The sequence below is a fragment of the Rhinoderma darwinii genome, assembly GCF_050947455.1.
Source record: "Rhinoderma darwinii isolate aRhiDar2 chromosome 5 unlocalized genomic scaffold, aRhiDar2.hap1 SUPER_5_unloc_52, whole genome shotgun sequence".
In the NCBI taxonomy this organism is placed as follows: Eukaryota; Metazoa; Chordata; class Amphibia; order Anura; family Rhinodermatidae; genus Rhinoderma; species Rhinoderma darwinii.
This window is the reverse complement of record NW_027461812.1, coordinates 369,682-388,438: the sequence shown is the minus strand read 5'-3', so window position 1 is coordinate 388,438 and position 18,757 is coordinate 369,682. Positions and strand designations below refer to the sequence as shown.

General features: G+C 43.0%; 1 protein-coding gene across 3 annotated transcripts in view; it reads right to left on the bottom strand.

Moving 5' to 3' along the window:
* Positions 1–18,757, bottom strand: part of LOC142696298 (cytochrome P450 2C20-like) — a 107,517-nt gene that overhangs the window by 31,482 nt on the left and 57,278 nt on the right. For all 3 annotated transcript variants that reach the window (XM_075847628.1, XM_075847630.1, XM_075847629.1), the window contains 2 exons: positions 7,976–8,117; positions 6,509–6,696 (listed from right to left, as the gene is read on the bottom strand). In XM_075847628.1, coding sequence (XP_075703743.1) covers positions 6,509–6,696; positions 7,976–8,117 — 330 coding nt within the window. The remainder of the gene's footprint in view (positions 1–6,508; positions 6,697–7,975; positions 8,118–18,757) is intronic.

The window sequence follows — 18,757 nt, the reverse complement described above, 5'->3', positions numbered from 1 at the left end:
TCACCTCCTGTCTCCACTACATGACTGTATGATCAGCTTCTCCTCTCACCTCCTGTCTCCACTACATGACTGTATGATCAGCTTCTCTCCTCACCTCCTGTCTCCTCCACATGACTGTATGATCAGCTTCTCTCCTCACCTCCTGTCTCCTCCACATGACTGTATGATCAGCTTCTCTCCTCACCTCCTGTCTCCTCTACATGACTGTATGATCAGCTTCTCTCCTCAACTCCTGTCTCCTCTACATGACTGTATGATCAGCTTCTCCTCTTCTCCTGTCTCCACTACATGACTGTATGATCAACTTCTCTCCTCACCTCCTGTCTCCACTACATGACTGTATGATCAGCTTCTCTCCTCGCCTCCTGTCTCCACTACATGACTGTATGATCAGCTTCTCCCCTCACCTCCTGTCTCTACTACATGACTGTATGATCAGCTTCTCTCCTTACCTCCTGTCTCCACTACATGACTGTATGATCAGCTTCTCTCCTCACCTCCTGTCTCCACTACATGACTGTATGATCAGCTTCTCCTCTCACCTCCTGTCTCCACTACATGACTGTATGATCACCTTCTCTCCTCACCTCCTGTCTCCACTACATGACTGTATGATCAGCTTCTCCTCACTTCCTGTCTCCACTACATGACTGTATGATCAGCTTCTCTCCTCACCTCCTGTCTCCACTACATGACTGTATGATCAGCTTCTCTCCTCAACTCCTGTCTCCACTACATGACTGTATAATCAGCTTCTACTCTTCTCCTGTCTCCACTACATGACTGTATGATCAGCTTCTCTCCTCACCTCCTGTCTCCTCTACATGACTGTATGATCAGCTTCTCCCCTCACCTCCTGTCTCCACTACATGACTGTATGATCAGCTTCTCTCCTCACCTCCTGTCTCCTCTATATTACTGTATGATCAGCTTCCCTCCTCACCTCCTGTCTCCACTACATGACTGTATGATCAGCTTCTCCTCTCACCTCCTGTCTCCACTACATGACTGTATGATCAGCTACTCTCCTCACCTCCTGTCTCCTCTACATGACTGTATGATCAGCTTCTCCTGTCTCCTCTACATGACTGTATGATCAGCTCCTCTCCTCTCCTCTTGTTTGCACTACATGACTGTATGATCAGCTTCTCCCCTCACCTCCTGTCTCCACTACATGACTGTATGATCAGCTTCTCCTCTCACCTCCTGTCTCCTCTACAATACTGTATGATCAGCTTCTCTCCTCTCCTCCTGTCTCCACTACATGACTGTATGATCAGCTTCTCCCCTTACCTCATGTCTCCTCTACATGACTGTATGATCAGCTTCTCCTCACCTCCTGTCTCCACTACATGACTGTATGATCAGCTTCTCCTCTCACCTCCTGTCTCCTCTACATGACTGTATGATCAGCTTCTCTCCTCACCTCCTGTCTCCACTACATGACTGTATGATCAGCTTCTCTCCTCACCTCCTGTCTCCACTACATGACCGTATGATTAGCTTCTCTCCTCACCTCCTGCCTCCTCTACATGACTGTATGATCAGCCTCTCTCCTCTCCTCCTGTCTCCACTACATGACTGTATGATCAGCTTCTCCCCTCACCTCCTGTCTCCACTACATGACTGTATGATCAGCTTCTCTCCTCACCTCCTGTCTCCTCTACATGACTGTATGATCAGCTTCTCTCCTCACCTCCTGTCTCCACTACATGACTGTATGATCAGCTTCTCTCCTCACCTCCTGTCTCCACTACATGACTGTATGATCAGCTTCTCCTCTCACCTCCTGTCTCCACTACATGACTGTATGTTCAGCTTCTCCTCTAACCTTCTGTCTCCACTACATGACTGTATGATCAGCTTCTCTCCTCTCCTCCTGTCTCCACTACATAACTGTATGATCAGCTTCTCCCCTCACCTCCTGTCTCCACTACATGACTGTATGATCAGCTTCTCTCCTCACCTCCTGTCTCCACTACATGACTGTATGATCAGCTTCTTCTCTCACCGCCTGTCTCCACTACATGACTGTATGATCAGCTTCTCCTCACTTCCTGTCTCCACTACATGACTGTATGATCAGCTTCTCTCCTCACCTCCTGTCTCCTCCACATGACTGTATGATCAGCTTCTCTCCTCACCTCCTGTCTCCTCTACATGACTGTATGATCAGCTTCTCCTCTTCTCCTGTCTCCACTACATGACTGTATGATCAGCTTCTCTCCTCACCTCCTGTCTCCACTACATGACTGTATGATCAGCTTCTCTCCTCGCCTCCTGTCTCCACTACATGACTGTATGATCAGCTTCTCCCCTCACCTCCTGTCTCTACTACATGACTGTATGATCAGCTTCTCTCCTCACCTCCTGTCTCCACTACATGACTGTATGATCAGCTTCTCCTCTCACCTCCTGTCTCCACTACATGACTGTATGATCACCTTCTCTCCTCACCTCCTGTCTCCACTACATGACTGTATGATCAGCTTCTCCTCACTTCCTGTCTCCACTACATGACTGTATGATCAGCTTCTCTCCTCACCTCCTGTCTCCACTACATGACTGTATGATCAGCTTCTCTCCTCAACTCCTGTCTCCACTACATGACTGTATGATCAGCTTCTACTCTTCTCCTGTCTCCACTACATGACTGTATGATCAGCTTCTCTCCTCACCTCCTGTCTCCTCTACATGACTGTATGATCAGCTTCTCCCCTCACTTCCTGTCTCCACTACATGACTGTATGATCAGCTTCTCCCCTCACCTCCTGTCTCCACTACATGACTGTATGATCAGCTTCTCTCCTCACCTCCTGTCTCCTCTATATTACTGTATGATCAGCTTCTCTCCTCACCTCCTGTCTCCACTACATGACTGTATGATCAGCTTCTCCTCTCACCTCCTGTCTCCACTACATGACTGTATGATCAGCTACTCTCCTCACCTCCTGTCTCCTCTACATGACTGTATGATCAGCTTATCTTCTCACCTCCTGTCTCCTCTATATTACTGTATGATCAGCTTCTCTCCTCACCTCCTGTCTCCACTACATGACTGTATGATCAGCTTCTCCTCTCACCTCCTGTCTCCACTACATGACTGTATGATCAGCTACTCTCCTCACCTCCTGTCTCCTCTACATGACTGTATGATCAGCTTATCTTCTCACCTCCTGTCTCCACTACATGACTGTATGATCAGCTTCTCTCCTCACCTCCTGTCTCCTCTACATGACTGTATGATCAGCTTCTCCTCTCACCTCCTGTCTCCACTACATGACTGTATGATCAGCTACTCTCCTCACCTCCTGTCTCCTCTACATGACTGTATGATCAGCTTATCTTCTCACCTCCTGTCTCCACTACATGACTGTATGATCAGCTACTCTCCTCACCTCCTGTCTCCTCTACATGACTGTATGATCAGCTTATCTTCTCACCTCCTGTCTCCACTACATGACTGTATGATCAGCTTCTCCCCTCACCTCCTGTCTCCACTACATGACTGTATGATCAGCTTCTCCTCTCACCTCCTGTCTCCTCTACAATACTGTATGATCAGCTTCTCTCCTCTCCTCCTGTCTCCACTACATGACTGTATGATCAGCTTCTCCCCTCACCTCCTGTCTCCACTACATGACTGTATGATCAGCTTCTCCTCTCACCTCCTGTCTCCTCTACAATACTGTATGATCAGCTTCTCTCCTCTCCTCCTGTCTCCACTACATGACTGTATGATCAGCTTCTCCCCTTACCTCCTGTCTCCTCTACATGACTGTATGATCAGCTTCTCTCCTCACCTCCTGTCTCCACTACATGACTGTATGATCAGCTTCTCCCCTCACCTCCTGTCTCCACTACATGACTGTATGATCAGCTTCTCTCCTCACCTCCTGTCTCCTCTACATGACTGTATGATCAGCTTCTCTCCTCACCTCCTGTCTCCTCTACATGACTGTATGATCAGCTTCTCTCCTCACCTCCTGTCTCCTCTACATGACTGTATGATTAACTTCTCTCCTCACCTCCTGTCTCCACTACATGACTGTATGATCAGCTTCTCTCCTCACCTCCTGTCTCCACTACATGACTGTATGATCTTCTTCTCTCCTCACCTCCTGTCTCCACTACATGACTGTATGATCAGCTTCTCTCCTCACCTCCTGTCTACACTACATGACTGTATGATCAGCTTCTCTCCTCACCTCCTGTCTCCACTACATGACTGTATGATCAGCTTCTCTCCTCACCTCCTGTCTCCACTACATGACTGTATGATCAGCTTCTCCCCTCACCTCCTGTCTCCACTACATGACTGTATGATCAGCTTCTCTCCTCACCTCCTGTCTCCACTACATGACTGTATGATCAGCTTCTCCTCACCTCCTATCTCCACTACATGACTGTATGATCAGCTTCTCTCCTCACCTCCTGTCTCCACTACATGACTGTATGATCAGCTTCTCTCCTCACCTCCTGTCTCCACTACATGACTGTATGATCAGCTTCTCCTCTCACCTCCTGTCTCCACTACATGACTGTATGATCAGCTTCTCTCCTCACCTCCTGTCTCCACTACATGACTGTATGATCAGCTTCTCCCCTCACCTCCTGTCTCCACTACATGACTGTATGATCAGCTTCTCTCCTCACCTCCTGTCTCCACTACATGACTGTATGATCAGCTTCTCCTCACCTCCTGTCTCCACTACATGACTGTATGATCAGCTTCTCTCCTCACCTCCTGTCTCCTCTACATGACTGTATGATCAGCTTCTCTCCTCACCTCCTGTCTCCACTACATGACTGTATGATCAGCTTCTCTCCTCACCTCCTGTCTCCACTACATGACTGTATGATCAGCTTCTCTCCTCACCTCCTGTCTCCTCTACATGACTGTATGATCAGCTTCTCTCCTCACCTCCTGTCTCCACTACATGACTGTATGATCAGCTTCTCTCCTCACCTCCTGTCTCCACTACATGACTGTATGATCAGCTTCTCTCCTCACCTCCTGTCTCCACTACATGACTGTATGATCAGCTTCTCCCCTCACCTCCTGTCTCCACTACATGACTGTATGATCAGCTTCTCTCCTCACCTCCTGTCTCCTCTACATGACTGTATGATCAGCTTCTCTCCTCACCTCCTGTCTCCTCTACATGACTGTATGTTCAGCTTCTCCTCTCACCTCTTGTCTCCACTACATGACTGTATGATCAGCTTCTCTCCTCACCTCCTGTCTCCACTACATGACTGTATGATCAGCTTCTCCTCTCACCTCCTGTCTCCACTACATGACTGTATGATCAGCTTCTCCCCTCACCTCTTGTCTCCACTACATGACTGTATGATCAGCTTCTCCCCTCACCTCCTGTCTCCTCTACATGACTGTATTATAAGGTCTAAAGGGACCCTTATCGTGCCAGGTATGTCTGCTTATTACGGAAAGACCGGGAGTTACTGTGGACGGTGTCATCTTCCTTTAGCTCTGCATGGTTTAGTAATTCAATAGTGCTACTTAGTTCCTTATTTACTGTATATATTTGGTTTTCCCACCTGCTGCCCCTCTGCTAGTTGTGTGTCTGTGACTGGCAGAGACACTTTTGGCTAGGACAGAGAGCAACCTGTGGCGCTCTCCCTACTTAGAATTACTGGATCTTGGAGGAAAGCTCCCATTATACAAGTTCGTTATTCTTTTAGCATCTTCTTGTTGACTACCGAGGACACTACCCTTGGATTTTCAACCATGTTTATTTGAGAGCTTATCGAACATCAAGGATTCTGACTTCATCTTGCTCCTTATTTGATGTGTGAACAACCCATTGAGTGGTAATAAGGTGCTTCGTTAGTGCCAAGTCTTATTGCTCGGAGACTATTTTTGGTGGTCATGAGTCCTTTTGTGACACCCGGGGTTTGTTTCTTCCTCCTGCCCTTTCCTTTACCCCCTAGGCCATTTACCACCCTTCTTGTATGCTAACCATCAGGAGGGTAGCTGGGGGCTTATCGTGACCTTTTGTCCAGGTGCTGGGTTCTCGGGGATGGCAATAAGACACTTTGCCTTGGCCAGGATATTTAGATACAGGGAGAAGGGCAACCCTCTAGCCCTGGGAGAAGGAAAGCCTCTTACAATGCAGTTTTTGCCACTCAGCAAAAAAAGATGGAACCAACGAGGGCTGGACCTGTAGGATATGTTCACCAGGACAGGTTTTTAGGCTAATATGTTTTGTATCATATAACTATGTCTATTTTAAGTGACTCTTAATACTGTTATTGGGGACTTATATTAGAGTGAAGGCAGATTTCTCCCGCACATAGACGCTCCTCCAGAATCAGAGTTATGAGTCAAAATTAGAAGAAAAGCTTTTACGGCAAGAAGATTCTCCAACGTTTCTTGTCCATCATTGGGCCAGGCACAAGTATAACTGACATGTAAAAGACCAAAAAAGAGAAAGTGAGCCCAAAAACATTGAGTAAACGGGCCGGTGTCCAGGAGGTTCTTTACCTTGGGGATGGTGTATCCTCGGAAATGAGTCTCCTTGGTCACTGCATGATAGTGAGCCAGCGGTGCTAGATCAAGGACCCTTTGTGCCTCATGGATGACAGCATTGGTGTATGGCAACTGTGCCCTGTCCATAATCCCTGGACGACGCTGTGACCCAATAACTTCATCAATCTCCTGCTGGACTTTAACTGAAATATATGAAAAAGATCTTATTGATGCAACGTAATGAAGCCTAAGTGTAGACAGGTAACAGAGAGCGCTTATCCAGGGGGGACTGGTGGGGTCTCAGTGAATGGGAGATTATCTGAGGACGGATGGTCAAGTCACAGTCAGGGGCAGAATTATTTTGGGAGCGTTGATGATATCACTTTGAGAGAGTGTAATTATTTTGGGGGAAATGGTGATATCACTTTGAGGGGCACTATCTGGGGGGGAAGGTGGGGGATGCCACTGCCCATTTTATGTTCCAAACTTCTTTTGACTTGACCTTCATGCTGTGAAGTTGATTGCTTAAAGGGGTATCTGGTTTTGAAAACGCATTTTCATATACCAGATTAGGGAATTTTTAGTTCATAGATTGGAGAAAGGTCCTCTGTTCAGGATCCTCATCTCTTGGTCAGAGTGGAGAGCGGTTACATAGAGCGTCTCTCTCTGGAGGACCCGTCCTGTATTACACAGACAACACATTGATATTGAATGGACACTGTGTAATGCTTCATTTCTCCTGTGGGGGCGCTGCAGGGCAACTGAACACTTACTGCCAGGTTCCCCACAGGTTGCAGCTGAGCGTTTGAGGTACCAGGAGAGAGAGACTTTGTGTTCATCTTATTGTAAAGGGACCTTCTAATAAATAGGGATTGTACAAAGCAAGAACACCTGTAACAACTGTTTGCAAGAAATAAATTATACAATAATTGAATTGAAGAAAGAAAGAAAAAGAAATCCATGGACCAGTAATACTTCCACTACAGTGTCTCTTTAAGACATATTTTGCGTACACATAGTGCGTTCATACGTTTGGGGATATAGCTATAGGGGGTTCAAAAGTAATAGCCACACCCGGCCCTGGTGCCTGCAGTGGATAACATAATTACACACCAGTATTATAAATGACACATGATAGGTGGGGCCCTGGTGTCTGACGGGGGCCAAATAAGAAGGCCATAGCATTATACATGACATATGGCAGAGGGGGGCCCTGGTGTCTGACGGGGGCCAAATAAGAAGGCCATAGCATTATACATGACATATGGCAGAGGGGGGCCCTGGTGTCTGAAGGGGCCACATAAGAAGACCCCAGCATTATACATGACATATGGTAGAGGGGGCCCTGGTGTCTGACGGGGGCCACATAAGAAGACCCCAGTATTATACATGACATATGGCAGGTGGGGACACCTGGTTACAGAACGCCCGGAGCATAGAATAATGACTCTGTATACATAATATATTCAGTGATTTTCTTACCTTGCACATCGGGGTAGTTACTGATTAAAAACAGGGAAAAATTCAGGGTGGTAGTGGTGGTCTCGGTTCCAGCTGCGAGGAGGGCGATGAGGGTCATCAGGAGGCTGGTCTCACTGAAATTATTTCCTGAGCTTGTTTCCTCCTATATAAGGAATAGAAGAGGTCAGAAGTTATGTCAACGGTCACATCGGAGAAGATCTGATTGGCCAAGGTCATTCCTCTGTTACCAGACGCCAGTGGTCGGAGAGGTGGTAAACGCTGAGTCAGGGCGCCACTGCTCCCCAATACCCCAGTGATAAACAATGTACGCTCTGCGCCTTCATTATGAAACTGCTTGTGATTGGCACAAGGGAACCCCAGATCATACAAGAACTCTCACTGACTACAATGTAACTATAACTCCCAACTTACACAAATAATACGGCATGAGAATAAATTAGGATCATTCCAGCGAAGCTCATACTAATTACTTTACCCAGGACATTCCAACAAACTAAGCCAACCAGGATGTGGGATAACTTGTTTCTTATTATCGGATTGAAAAAACTGAATGGCATTTAGCAGATCACATGTAATAAATTCAACAGGGGGCGGGGCTGTGACAACCTCTCACACATGATATACAGGCTGGTTGTCAGTAGTAATAGATGAATAGCTGTTACTGTATATAAGATGTGTGGATCTCATGTCTGATCACATGTAGTTATATTATATATCAGTGATGTCAGTAACAGGGGGCGGGGCTGTGACAACCTCTCACACATGATATACAGGCTGGTTGTCAGTAGTAATAGATGAATAGCTGTTACTGTATATAAGATGTGTGGATCTCATGTCTGATCACATGTAATTATATTATATATCAGTGATGTCAGTAACAGGGGGCGGAGCTGTGACAACCTCTCACACATGATATACAGGCTGGTTGTCAGTAGTAATAGATGAATAGCTGTTACTGTATATAAGATGTGTGGATCTCATGTCTGATCTCATGTAATTATATTATATATCAGTGATGTCAGTAACAGGGGGCGGGGCTGTGACAACCTCTCACACATGATATACAGGCTGGTTGTCAGTAGTGATAGATGAATAGCTGTTACTGTATATAAGATGTGTGGATCTCATGTCTGATCACAGTGTAATTATATTATATATCAGTGATGTCAGAAACAGGGGGTGGGGCTGTGACAACATCACACATGATATACAGGCCGGTTGTCAGTAGTAATAGATGAATAGCTGTTACTGTATATAAGATGTGTGGATCTCATGTCTGATCACAATGTCATTATATTATATATCAGTGATGTCAGTAACAGGGGGCGGGGCTGTGACAACCTCTCACACATGATATACAGGCTGGTTGTCAGTAGTAATAGATGCATAGCTGTTACTGTACATAAGATGTGTGGATCTCATGTCTGATCACAGTGTAATTATATTATATATCAGTGATGTCAGTAACAGGGGGCGGGGCTGTGACAACCTCTCACACAGGATATACAGGCTGGTTGTCAGGAGTAATAGATGAATAGCTGTTACTGTATATAAGATGTGTGGATCTCATGTCTGATCACAATGTAATTATATTATATATCAGTGATGTCAGTAACAGGAGGCGGGGCTGTGACAACCTCTCACACATGATATACAGTCTGGTTGTCAGTAGTAATAGATGAATAGCTGTTACTGTATATAAGATGTGTGGATCTCATGTCTGATCACATGTAGTTATATTATATATCAGTGATGTCAGTAACAGGGGGCGGGGCTGTGACAACCTCTCACACATGATATACAGGCTGGTTGTCAGTAGTAATAGATGAATAGCTGTTACTGTATATAAGATGTGTGGATCTCATGTCTGATCACAATGTAATTATATTATATATCAGTGATGTCAGTAATAGGGGGCGGAGCTGTGACAACCTCTGTCACATGATATACAGGCTGGTTGTCAGTAGTAATAGATGAATAGCTGTTACTGTATATAAGATGTGTGGATCTCATGTCTGATCACATGTAATTATATATCAGTGATGTCAGTAACCGGGGGCGGGGCTGTGACAACCTCTCACACATGATATACAGGCAGGTTGTCAGTAGTAATAGAGGAATAGCTGTTACTGTATATAAGATGTGTGGGTCTCATGTCTGATCACAGTGTAATTATATTATATATCAGTGATGTCAGTAACAGGGGGCGGGGCTGTGACAACCTCTCACACATGATATACGGGCTGGTTGTCAGTAGTAATAGATGAATAGCTGTTACTGTATATAAGATGTGTTGATCTCATGTCTGATCACAGTGTAATTATATTATATATCAGTGATGTCAGTAACAGGGGGCGGGGCTGTGACAACCTCTCACACATGATATACGGGCTGGTTGTCAGTAGTAATAGATGAATAGCTGTTACTGTATGTAAGAGGTGTGGATCTCATGTCTGATCACAATGTAATTATATTATATATCAGTGATGTCAGTAACAGGGGGCGGGGCTGTGACAACCTCTCACACATGATATACAGGCTTGTTGTCAGTAGTAATAGATGAATAGCTGTTACTGTATATAAGATGTGTGGATCTCATGTCTGATCACAATGTAATTATATTATATAACAGTGATGTCAGTAACAGGGGGCGGGGCTGTGACAACCTCTCACACATGATATACAGGCTGGTTGTCAGTAGTAATAGAGGAATAGCTGTCAATGTATATAAGATGTGTGGATCTCATGTCTGATCACAATGTAATTATATTATATATCAGTGATGTCAGTAACAGGGGGCGGGGCTGTGACAACCTCTCACACATGATATACAGGCTGGTTGTCAGTAGTAATAGATGAATAGCTGTTACTGTATATAAGATGTGTGGATCTCATGTCTGATCACATGTAATTATATTATATATCAGTGATGTCAGTAACGGGGCGGGGCTGTGACAACCTCTCACACATGATATACAGGCTGGTTGTCAGTAGTAATAGATGAATAGCTGTTACTATATATAAGATGTGTGGATCTCATGTCTGATCACAATGTAATTATATTATATATCAGTGATGTCAGTAACAGGGGGCGGGGCTGTGACAACCTCTCACACATGATATACAGGCTGGTTGTCAGTAGTAATAGATGAATAGCTGTTACTGTATATAAGATGTGTGGATCTCATGTCTGATCACAATGTAATTATATTATATATCAGTGATGTCAGTAATAGGGGGCGGAGCTGTGACAACCTCTGTCACATGATATACAGGCTGGTTGTCAGTAGTAATAGATGAATAGCTGTTACTGTATATAAGATGTGTGGATCTCATGTCTGATCACATGTAATTATATATCAGTGATGTCAGTAACCGGGGGCGGGGCTGTGACAACCTCTCACACATGATATACAGGCTGGTTGTCAGTAGTAATAGATGAATAGCTGTTACTGTATATAAGATGTGTGGATCTCATGTCTGATCACAGTGTAATTATATTATATATCAGTGATGTCAGTAACAGGGGGCGGGGCTGTGACAACCTCTCACACATGATATACAGGCTGGTTGTCAGTAGTGATAGATGAATAGCTGTGACTGTATATAAGATGTGTGGATCTCATGTCTGATCACAATGTAATCATATTATATATCAGTGATGTCAGTTACAGGGGGCGGGGCTGTGACAACCTCTCACACATGATATACAGGCAGGTTGTCAGTAGTAATAGATGAATAGCTGTTACTGTATATAAGATGTGTGGAGCTCATGTCTGATCACAATGTAATCATATTATATATCAGTGATGTCAGTTACAGGGGGCGGGGCTGTGACAACCTCTCACACATGATATACAGGCAGGTTGTCAGTAGTAATAGAGGAATAGCTGTTACTGTATATAAGATGTGTGGGTCTCATGTCTGATCACAGTGTAATTATATTATATATCAGTGATGTCAGTAACAGGGGGCGGGGCTGTGACAACCTCTCACACATGATATACGGGCTGGTTGTCAGTAGTAATAGATGAATAGCTGTTACTGTATATAAGATGTGTTGATCTCATGTCTGATCACAGTGTAATTATATTATATATCAGTGATGTCAGTAACAGGGGGCGGGGCTGTGACAACCTCTCACACATGATATACGGGCTGGTTGTCAGTAGTAATAGATGAATAGCTGTTACTGTATGTAAGAGGTGTGGATCTCATGTCTGATCACAATGTAATTATATTATATATCAGTGATGTCAGTAACAGGGGGCGGGGCTGTGACAACCTCTCACACATGATATACAGGCTTGTTGTCAGTAGTAATAGATGAATAGCTGTTACTGTATATAAGATGTGTGGATCTCATGTCTGATCACAATGTAATTATATTATATAACAGTGATGTCAGTAACAGGGGGCGGGGCTGTGACAACCTCTCACACATGATATACAGGCTGGTTGTCAGTAGTAATAGAGGAATAGCTGTCACTGTATATAAGATGTGTGGATCTCATGTCTGATCACAATGTAATTATATTATATATCAGTGATGTCAGTAACAGGGGGCGGGGCTGTGACAACCTCTCACACATGATATACAGGCTGGTTGTCAGTAGTAATAGATGAATAGCTGTTACTGTATATAAGATGTGTGGATCTCATGTCTGATCACATGTAATTATATTATATATCAGTGATGTCAGTAACGGGGCGGGGCTGTGACAACCTCTCACACATGATATACAGGCTGGTTGTCAGTAGTAATAGATGAATAGCTGTTACTATATATAAGATGTGTGGATCTCATGTCTGATCACAATGTAATTATATTATATATCAGTGATGTCAGTAACAGGGGGCGGGGCTGTGACAACCTCTCACACATGATATACAGGCTGGTTGTCAGTAGTAATAGATGAATAGCTGTTACTGTATATAAGATGTGTGGATCTCATGTCTGATCACATGTAATTATATTATATATCAGTGATGTCAGTAACAGGGGGTGGGGCTGTGACAACCTCTCACACATGATATACAGGCTGATTGTCAGTAGTAATAGATGAATAGCTGTTACTGTATATAAGATGTGTGGATCTCAAGTCTGATCACAATGTAATTATATTATATATCAGTGATGTCAGTAACAGGGGGCGGAGCTGTGACAACCTCTCACACATGATATACAGGCTGGTTGTCAGTAGTAATAGATGAATAGCTGTGACTGTATATAAGATGTGTGGATCTCATGTCTGATCACAATGTAATTATATTATATATCAGTGATGTCAGTAACGGGGGCGGGGCTGTGACAACCTCTCACACATGATATACAGGCTGGTTGTCAGTAGTAATAGATGAATAGCTGTTACTGTATATAAGATGTGTGGATCTCATGTCTGATCACAATGTAATTATATTATATATCAGTGATGTCAGTAACAGGGGGCGGGGCTGTGACAACCTCTCACACATGATATACAGGCTTGTTGTCAGTAGTAATAGATGAATAGATGTTACTGTATATAAGATGTGTGGATCTCATGTCTGATCACAGTGTAATTATATTATATAACAGTGATGTCAGTAACAGGGGGCGGGGCTGTGACAACCTCTCACACATGATATACAGGCTGGTTGTCAGTAGTAATAGAGAAATAGCTGTCACTGTATATAAGATGTGTGGATCTCATGTCTGATCACAATGTAATTATATTATATATCAGTGAGGTCAGTAACAGGGGGCGGGGCTGTGACAACCTCTCACACATGATATACAGGCTGGTTGTCAGTAGTAATAGATGAATAGCTGTTACTGTATATAAGATGTGTGGATCTCATGTCTGATCACAATGTAATTATATTATATATCAGTGAGGTCAGTAACAGGGGGCGGGGCTGTGACAACCTCTCACACATGATATACAGGCTGGTTGTTAGTAGTAATAGATGAATAGCTGTTACTATATATAAGATGTGTGGATCTCATGTCTGATCACAATGTAATTATATTATATATCAGTGATGTCAGTAACAGGGGGCGGGGCTGTGACAACCTCTCACACATGATATACAGGCTGGTTGTCAGCAGTAATAGATGAATAGCTGTTACTGTATATAAGATGTGTGGATCTCATGTCTGATCACAATGTAATTATATTATATATCAGTGATGTCAGTAACAGGAGGCGGGGCTGTGACAACCTCTCACACATGGTATACAGGCCGGTTGTCAGTAGTAATAGATGAATAGCTGTTACTGTATATAAGATGTGTGGATCTCATGTCTGATCACAATGTAATTATATTATATATCAGTGATGTCAGTAACAGGGGGCGGGGCTGTGACAACCTCTCACACATGATATATAGGCTGGGTGTCAGTAGTAATAGATGAATAGCTGTTACTGTATATGAGATGTGTGGATCTCATGTCTGATCACAATGTAATTATATTATATATCAGTGATGTCAGTAACGGGGCGGAGCTGTGACAACCTCTCACACATGATATACAGGCTGGTTGTCAGTGGTAATAGATGAATAGCTGTTACTGTATATAAGATGTGTGGATCTCATGTCTGATCACAGCGTAATTATATTATTCAGTGATGTCAGTAACAGGGGGCGGGGCTGTGACAACCTCTCACACATGATATACAGGCTGGTTGTCAGTAGTAATAGATGAATAGCTGTTACTGTATATAAGATGTGCGGATCTCATGTCTGATCACAGTGTAATTATATTATATATCAGTGATGTCAGTAACAGGGGGCGGAGCTGTGACAACCTCTCACACATGGTATACAGGCTGGTTGTCAGTAGTAATAGATGAATAGCTGTTACTGTATATAAGATGTGTGAATCTCATGACTGATCACAATGTAATTATATTATATATCAGTGATGTCAGTAACAGGGGGCGGGGCTGTGACAACCTCTCACACATGATATACAGGCTGGTTGTCAGAAGTAATAGATGAATAGCTGTTACTGTATATAAGATGTGTGGATCTCATGTCTGATCACAATGTCATTATATTATATATCAGTGATGTCAGTAACAGGGGGTGGGGCTGTGACAACCTCTCACACATGATATACAGGCTGGTTGTCAGTAGTAATAGATGAATAGCTGTTACTGTATATAAGATGTGTGAATCTCATGACTGATCACAATGTAATTATATTATATATCAGTGATGTCAGTAACAGGGGGCGGGGCTGTGACAACCTCTCACACATGATATACAGGCTGGTTGTCAGAAGTAATAGATGAATAGCTGTTACTGTATATAAGATGTGTGGATCTCATGTCTGATCACAATGTCATTATATTATATATCAGTGATGTCAGTAACAGGGGGTGGGGCTGTGACAACCTCTCACACATGATATACAGGCTGGTTGTCAGTAGTAATAGATGAATAGCTGTTACTGTATATAAGATGTGTGGATCTCATGTCTGATCACATGTAATTATATTATATATCAGTGATGTCAGTAACAGGGGGCGGAGCTGTGACAACCTCTCACACATGATATACAGGCTGGTTGTCAGTAGTAATAGATGAATAGCTGTTACTGTATATAAGATGTGTGGATCTCATGTCTGATCACAGTGTAATTATATTATATATCAGTGATGTCAGTAACGGGGCGGAGCTGTGACAACCTCTCACACATGATATACAGGCTGGTTGTCAGTGGTAATAGATGAATAGCTGTTACTGTATATAAGATGTGTGGATCTCATGTCTGATCAGAGCGTAATTATATTATTCAGTGATGTCAGTAACAGGGGGCGGGGCTGTGACAACCTCTCACACATGATATACAGGCTGGTTGTCAGTAGTAATAGATGAATAGCTGTTACTGTATATAAGATGTGTGGATCTCATGTCTGATCACAGTGTAATTATATTATATATCAGTGATGTCAGTAACAGGGGGCGGGGCTGTGACAACCTCTCACACATGATATACAGGCTGGTTGTCAGTAGTAATAGATGAATAGCTGTTACTGTATATAAGATGTGTGGATCTCATGTCTGATCACAATATAATTATATTATATATCAGTGATGTCAGTAACAGGGGGCGGAGCTGTGACAACCTCTCACACATGGTATACAGGCTGGTTGTCAGTAGTAATAGATGAATAGCTGTTACTGTATATAAGATGTGTGGATCTCATGTCTGATCACAATATAATTATATTATATATCAGTGATGTCAGTAACAGGGGGCGGAGCTGTGACAACCTCTCACACATGATATACAGGCTGGTTGTCAGTAGTAATAGATGAATAGCTGTTACTGTATATAAGATGTGTGAATCTCATGACTGATCACAATGTAATTATATTATATATCAGTGATGTCAGTAACAGGGGGCGGGGCTGTGACAACCTCTCACACATGATATACAGGCTGGTTGTCAGAAGTAATAGATGAATAGCTGTTACTGTATATAAGATGTGTGGATCTCTTGTCTGATCACAATGTCATTATATTATATATCAGTGATGTCAGTAACAGGGGTGGGGCTGTGACAACCTCTCACACATGATATACAGGCTGGTTGTCAGTAGTAATAGATGAATAGCTGTTACTGTATATAAGATGTGTGGATCTCATGTCTGATCACATGTAATTATATTATATATCAGTGATGTCAGTAACAGGGGGCGGAGCTGTGACAACCTCTCACACATGATATACAGGCTGGTTGTCAGTAGTAATAGATGAATAGCTGTTACTGTATATAAGATGTGTGGATCTCATGTCTGATCACAGTGTAATTATATTATATATCAGTGATGTCAGTAACAGGGGGCGGAGCTGTGACAACCTCTCACACATGGTATACAGGCTGGTTGTCAGTAGTAATAGATGAATAGCTGTTACTGTATATAAGATGTGTGGATCTCATGTCTGATCACAGTGTAATTATATTATATATCAGTGATGTCAGTAACAGGGGGCGGGGCTGTGACAACCTCTCACACATGATATACAGGCTGGTGTCAGTAGTAATAGATGAATAGCTGTTACTGTATATAAGATGTGTGGATCTCATGTCTGATCACAATATAATTATATTATATATCAGTGATGTCAGTAACAGGGGGCGGAGCTGTGACAACCTCTCACACATGATATACAGGCTGGTTGTCAGTAGTAATAGATGAATAGCTGTTACTGTATATAAGATGTGTGGATCTCATGTCTGATCACAATATAATTATATTATATATCAGTGATGTCAGTAACAGGGGGCGGAGCTGTGACAACCTCTCACACATGATATACAGGCTGGTTGTCAGTAGTAATAGATGAATAGCTGTTACTGTATATAAGATGTGTGGATCTCATGACTGATCACAATGTAATTATATTATATATCAGTGATGTCAGTAACAGGGGGCGGGGCTGTGACAACCTCTCACACATGATATACAGGCTGGTTGTCAGAAGTAATAGATGAATAGCTGTTACTGTATATAAGATGTGTGGATCTCATGTCTGATCACAATGTCATTATATTATATATCAGTGATGTCAGTAACAGGGGGTGGGGCTGTGACAACCTCTCACACATGATATACAGGCTGGTTGTCAGTAGTAATAGATGAATAGCTGTTACTGTATATAAGATGTGTGGATCTCATGTCTGATCACATGTAATTATATTATATATCAGTGATGTCAGTAACAGGGGGCGGAGCTGTGACAACCTCTCACACATGATATACAGGCTGGTTGTCAGTAGTAATAGATGAATAGCTGTTACTGTATATAAGATGTGTGGATCTCATGTCTGATTACAATATAATTATATTATATATCAGTGATGTCAGTAACAGGGGGCGGAGCTGTGACAACCTCTCACACATGATATACAGGCTGGTTGTCAGTAGTAACAGATGAATAGCTGTTACTGTATATAAGATGTGTGGATCTCATGTCTGATCACAGTGTAATTATATTATATATCAGTGATGTCAGTAACAGGAGGCGGGGCTGTGACAACCTCTCACACATGATATACAGGCTGGTTGTCAGTGGTAATAGATGAATAGCTGTTACTGTATATAAGATGTGTGGATCTCATGTCTGATCACAGTGTCATTATATTATATATCAGTGATGTCAGTAACAGGGGGCGGGGCTGTGACAACCTCTCACACATGATATACAGGCTGGTTGTCAGTAGTAATAGATGAATAGCTGTTACTGTATATAAGATGCGTGGATCTCATGTCTGATCACAGTGTAATTATATTATATATCAGTGATGTCAGTACAGGAGGCGGAGCTGTGACAACCTCTCACACATGATATACAGGCTGGTTGTCAGTAGTAATAGATGAATAGCTGTTACTGTATATAAGATGTGTGGATCTCATGTCTGATCACAGTGTAATTATATTATATATCAGTGATGTCAGTAACAGGGGGCGGGGCTGTGACAACCTCTCACACATGATATACAGGCTGGTTGTCAGTAGTAATAGATGAATAGCTGTTACTGTATATAAGATGTGTGGATCTCATGTCTGATCACAGTGTAATTATATTATATATCAGTGATGTCAGTACAGGAGGCGGAGCTGTGACAACCTCTCACACATGATATACAGGCTGGTTGTCAGTAGTAATAGATGAATAGCTGTTACTGTATATAAGATGTGTGGATCTCATGTCTGATCACAGTGTAATTATATTATATATCAGTGATGTCAGTAACAGGGGGCGGGGCTGTGACAACCTCTCAC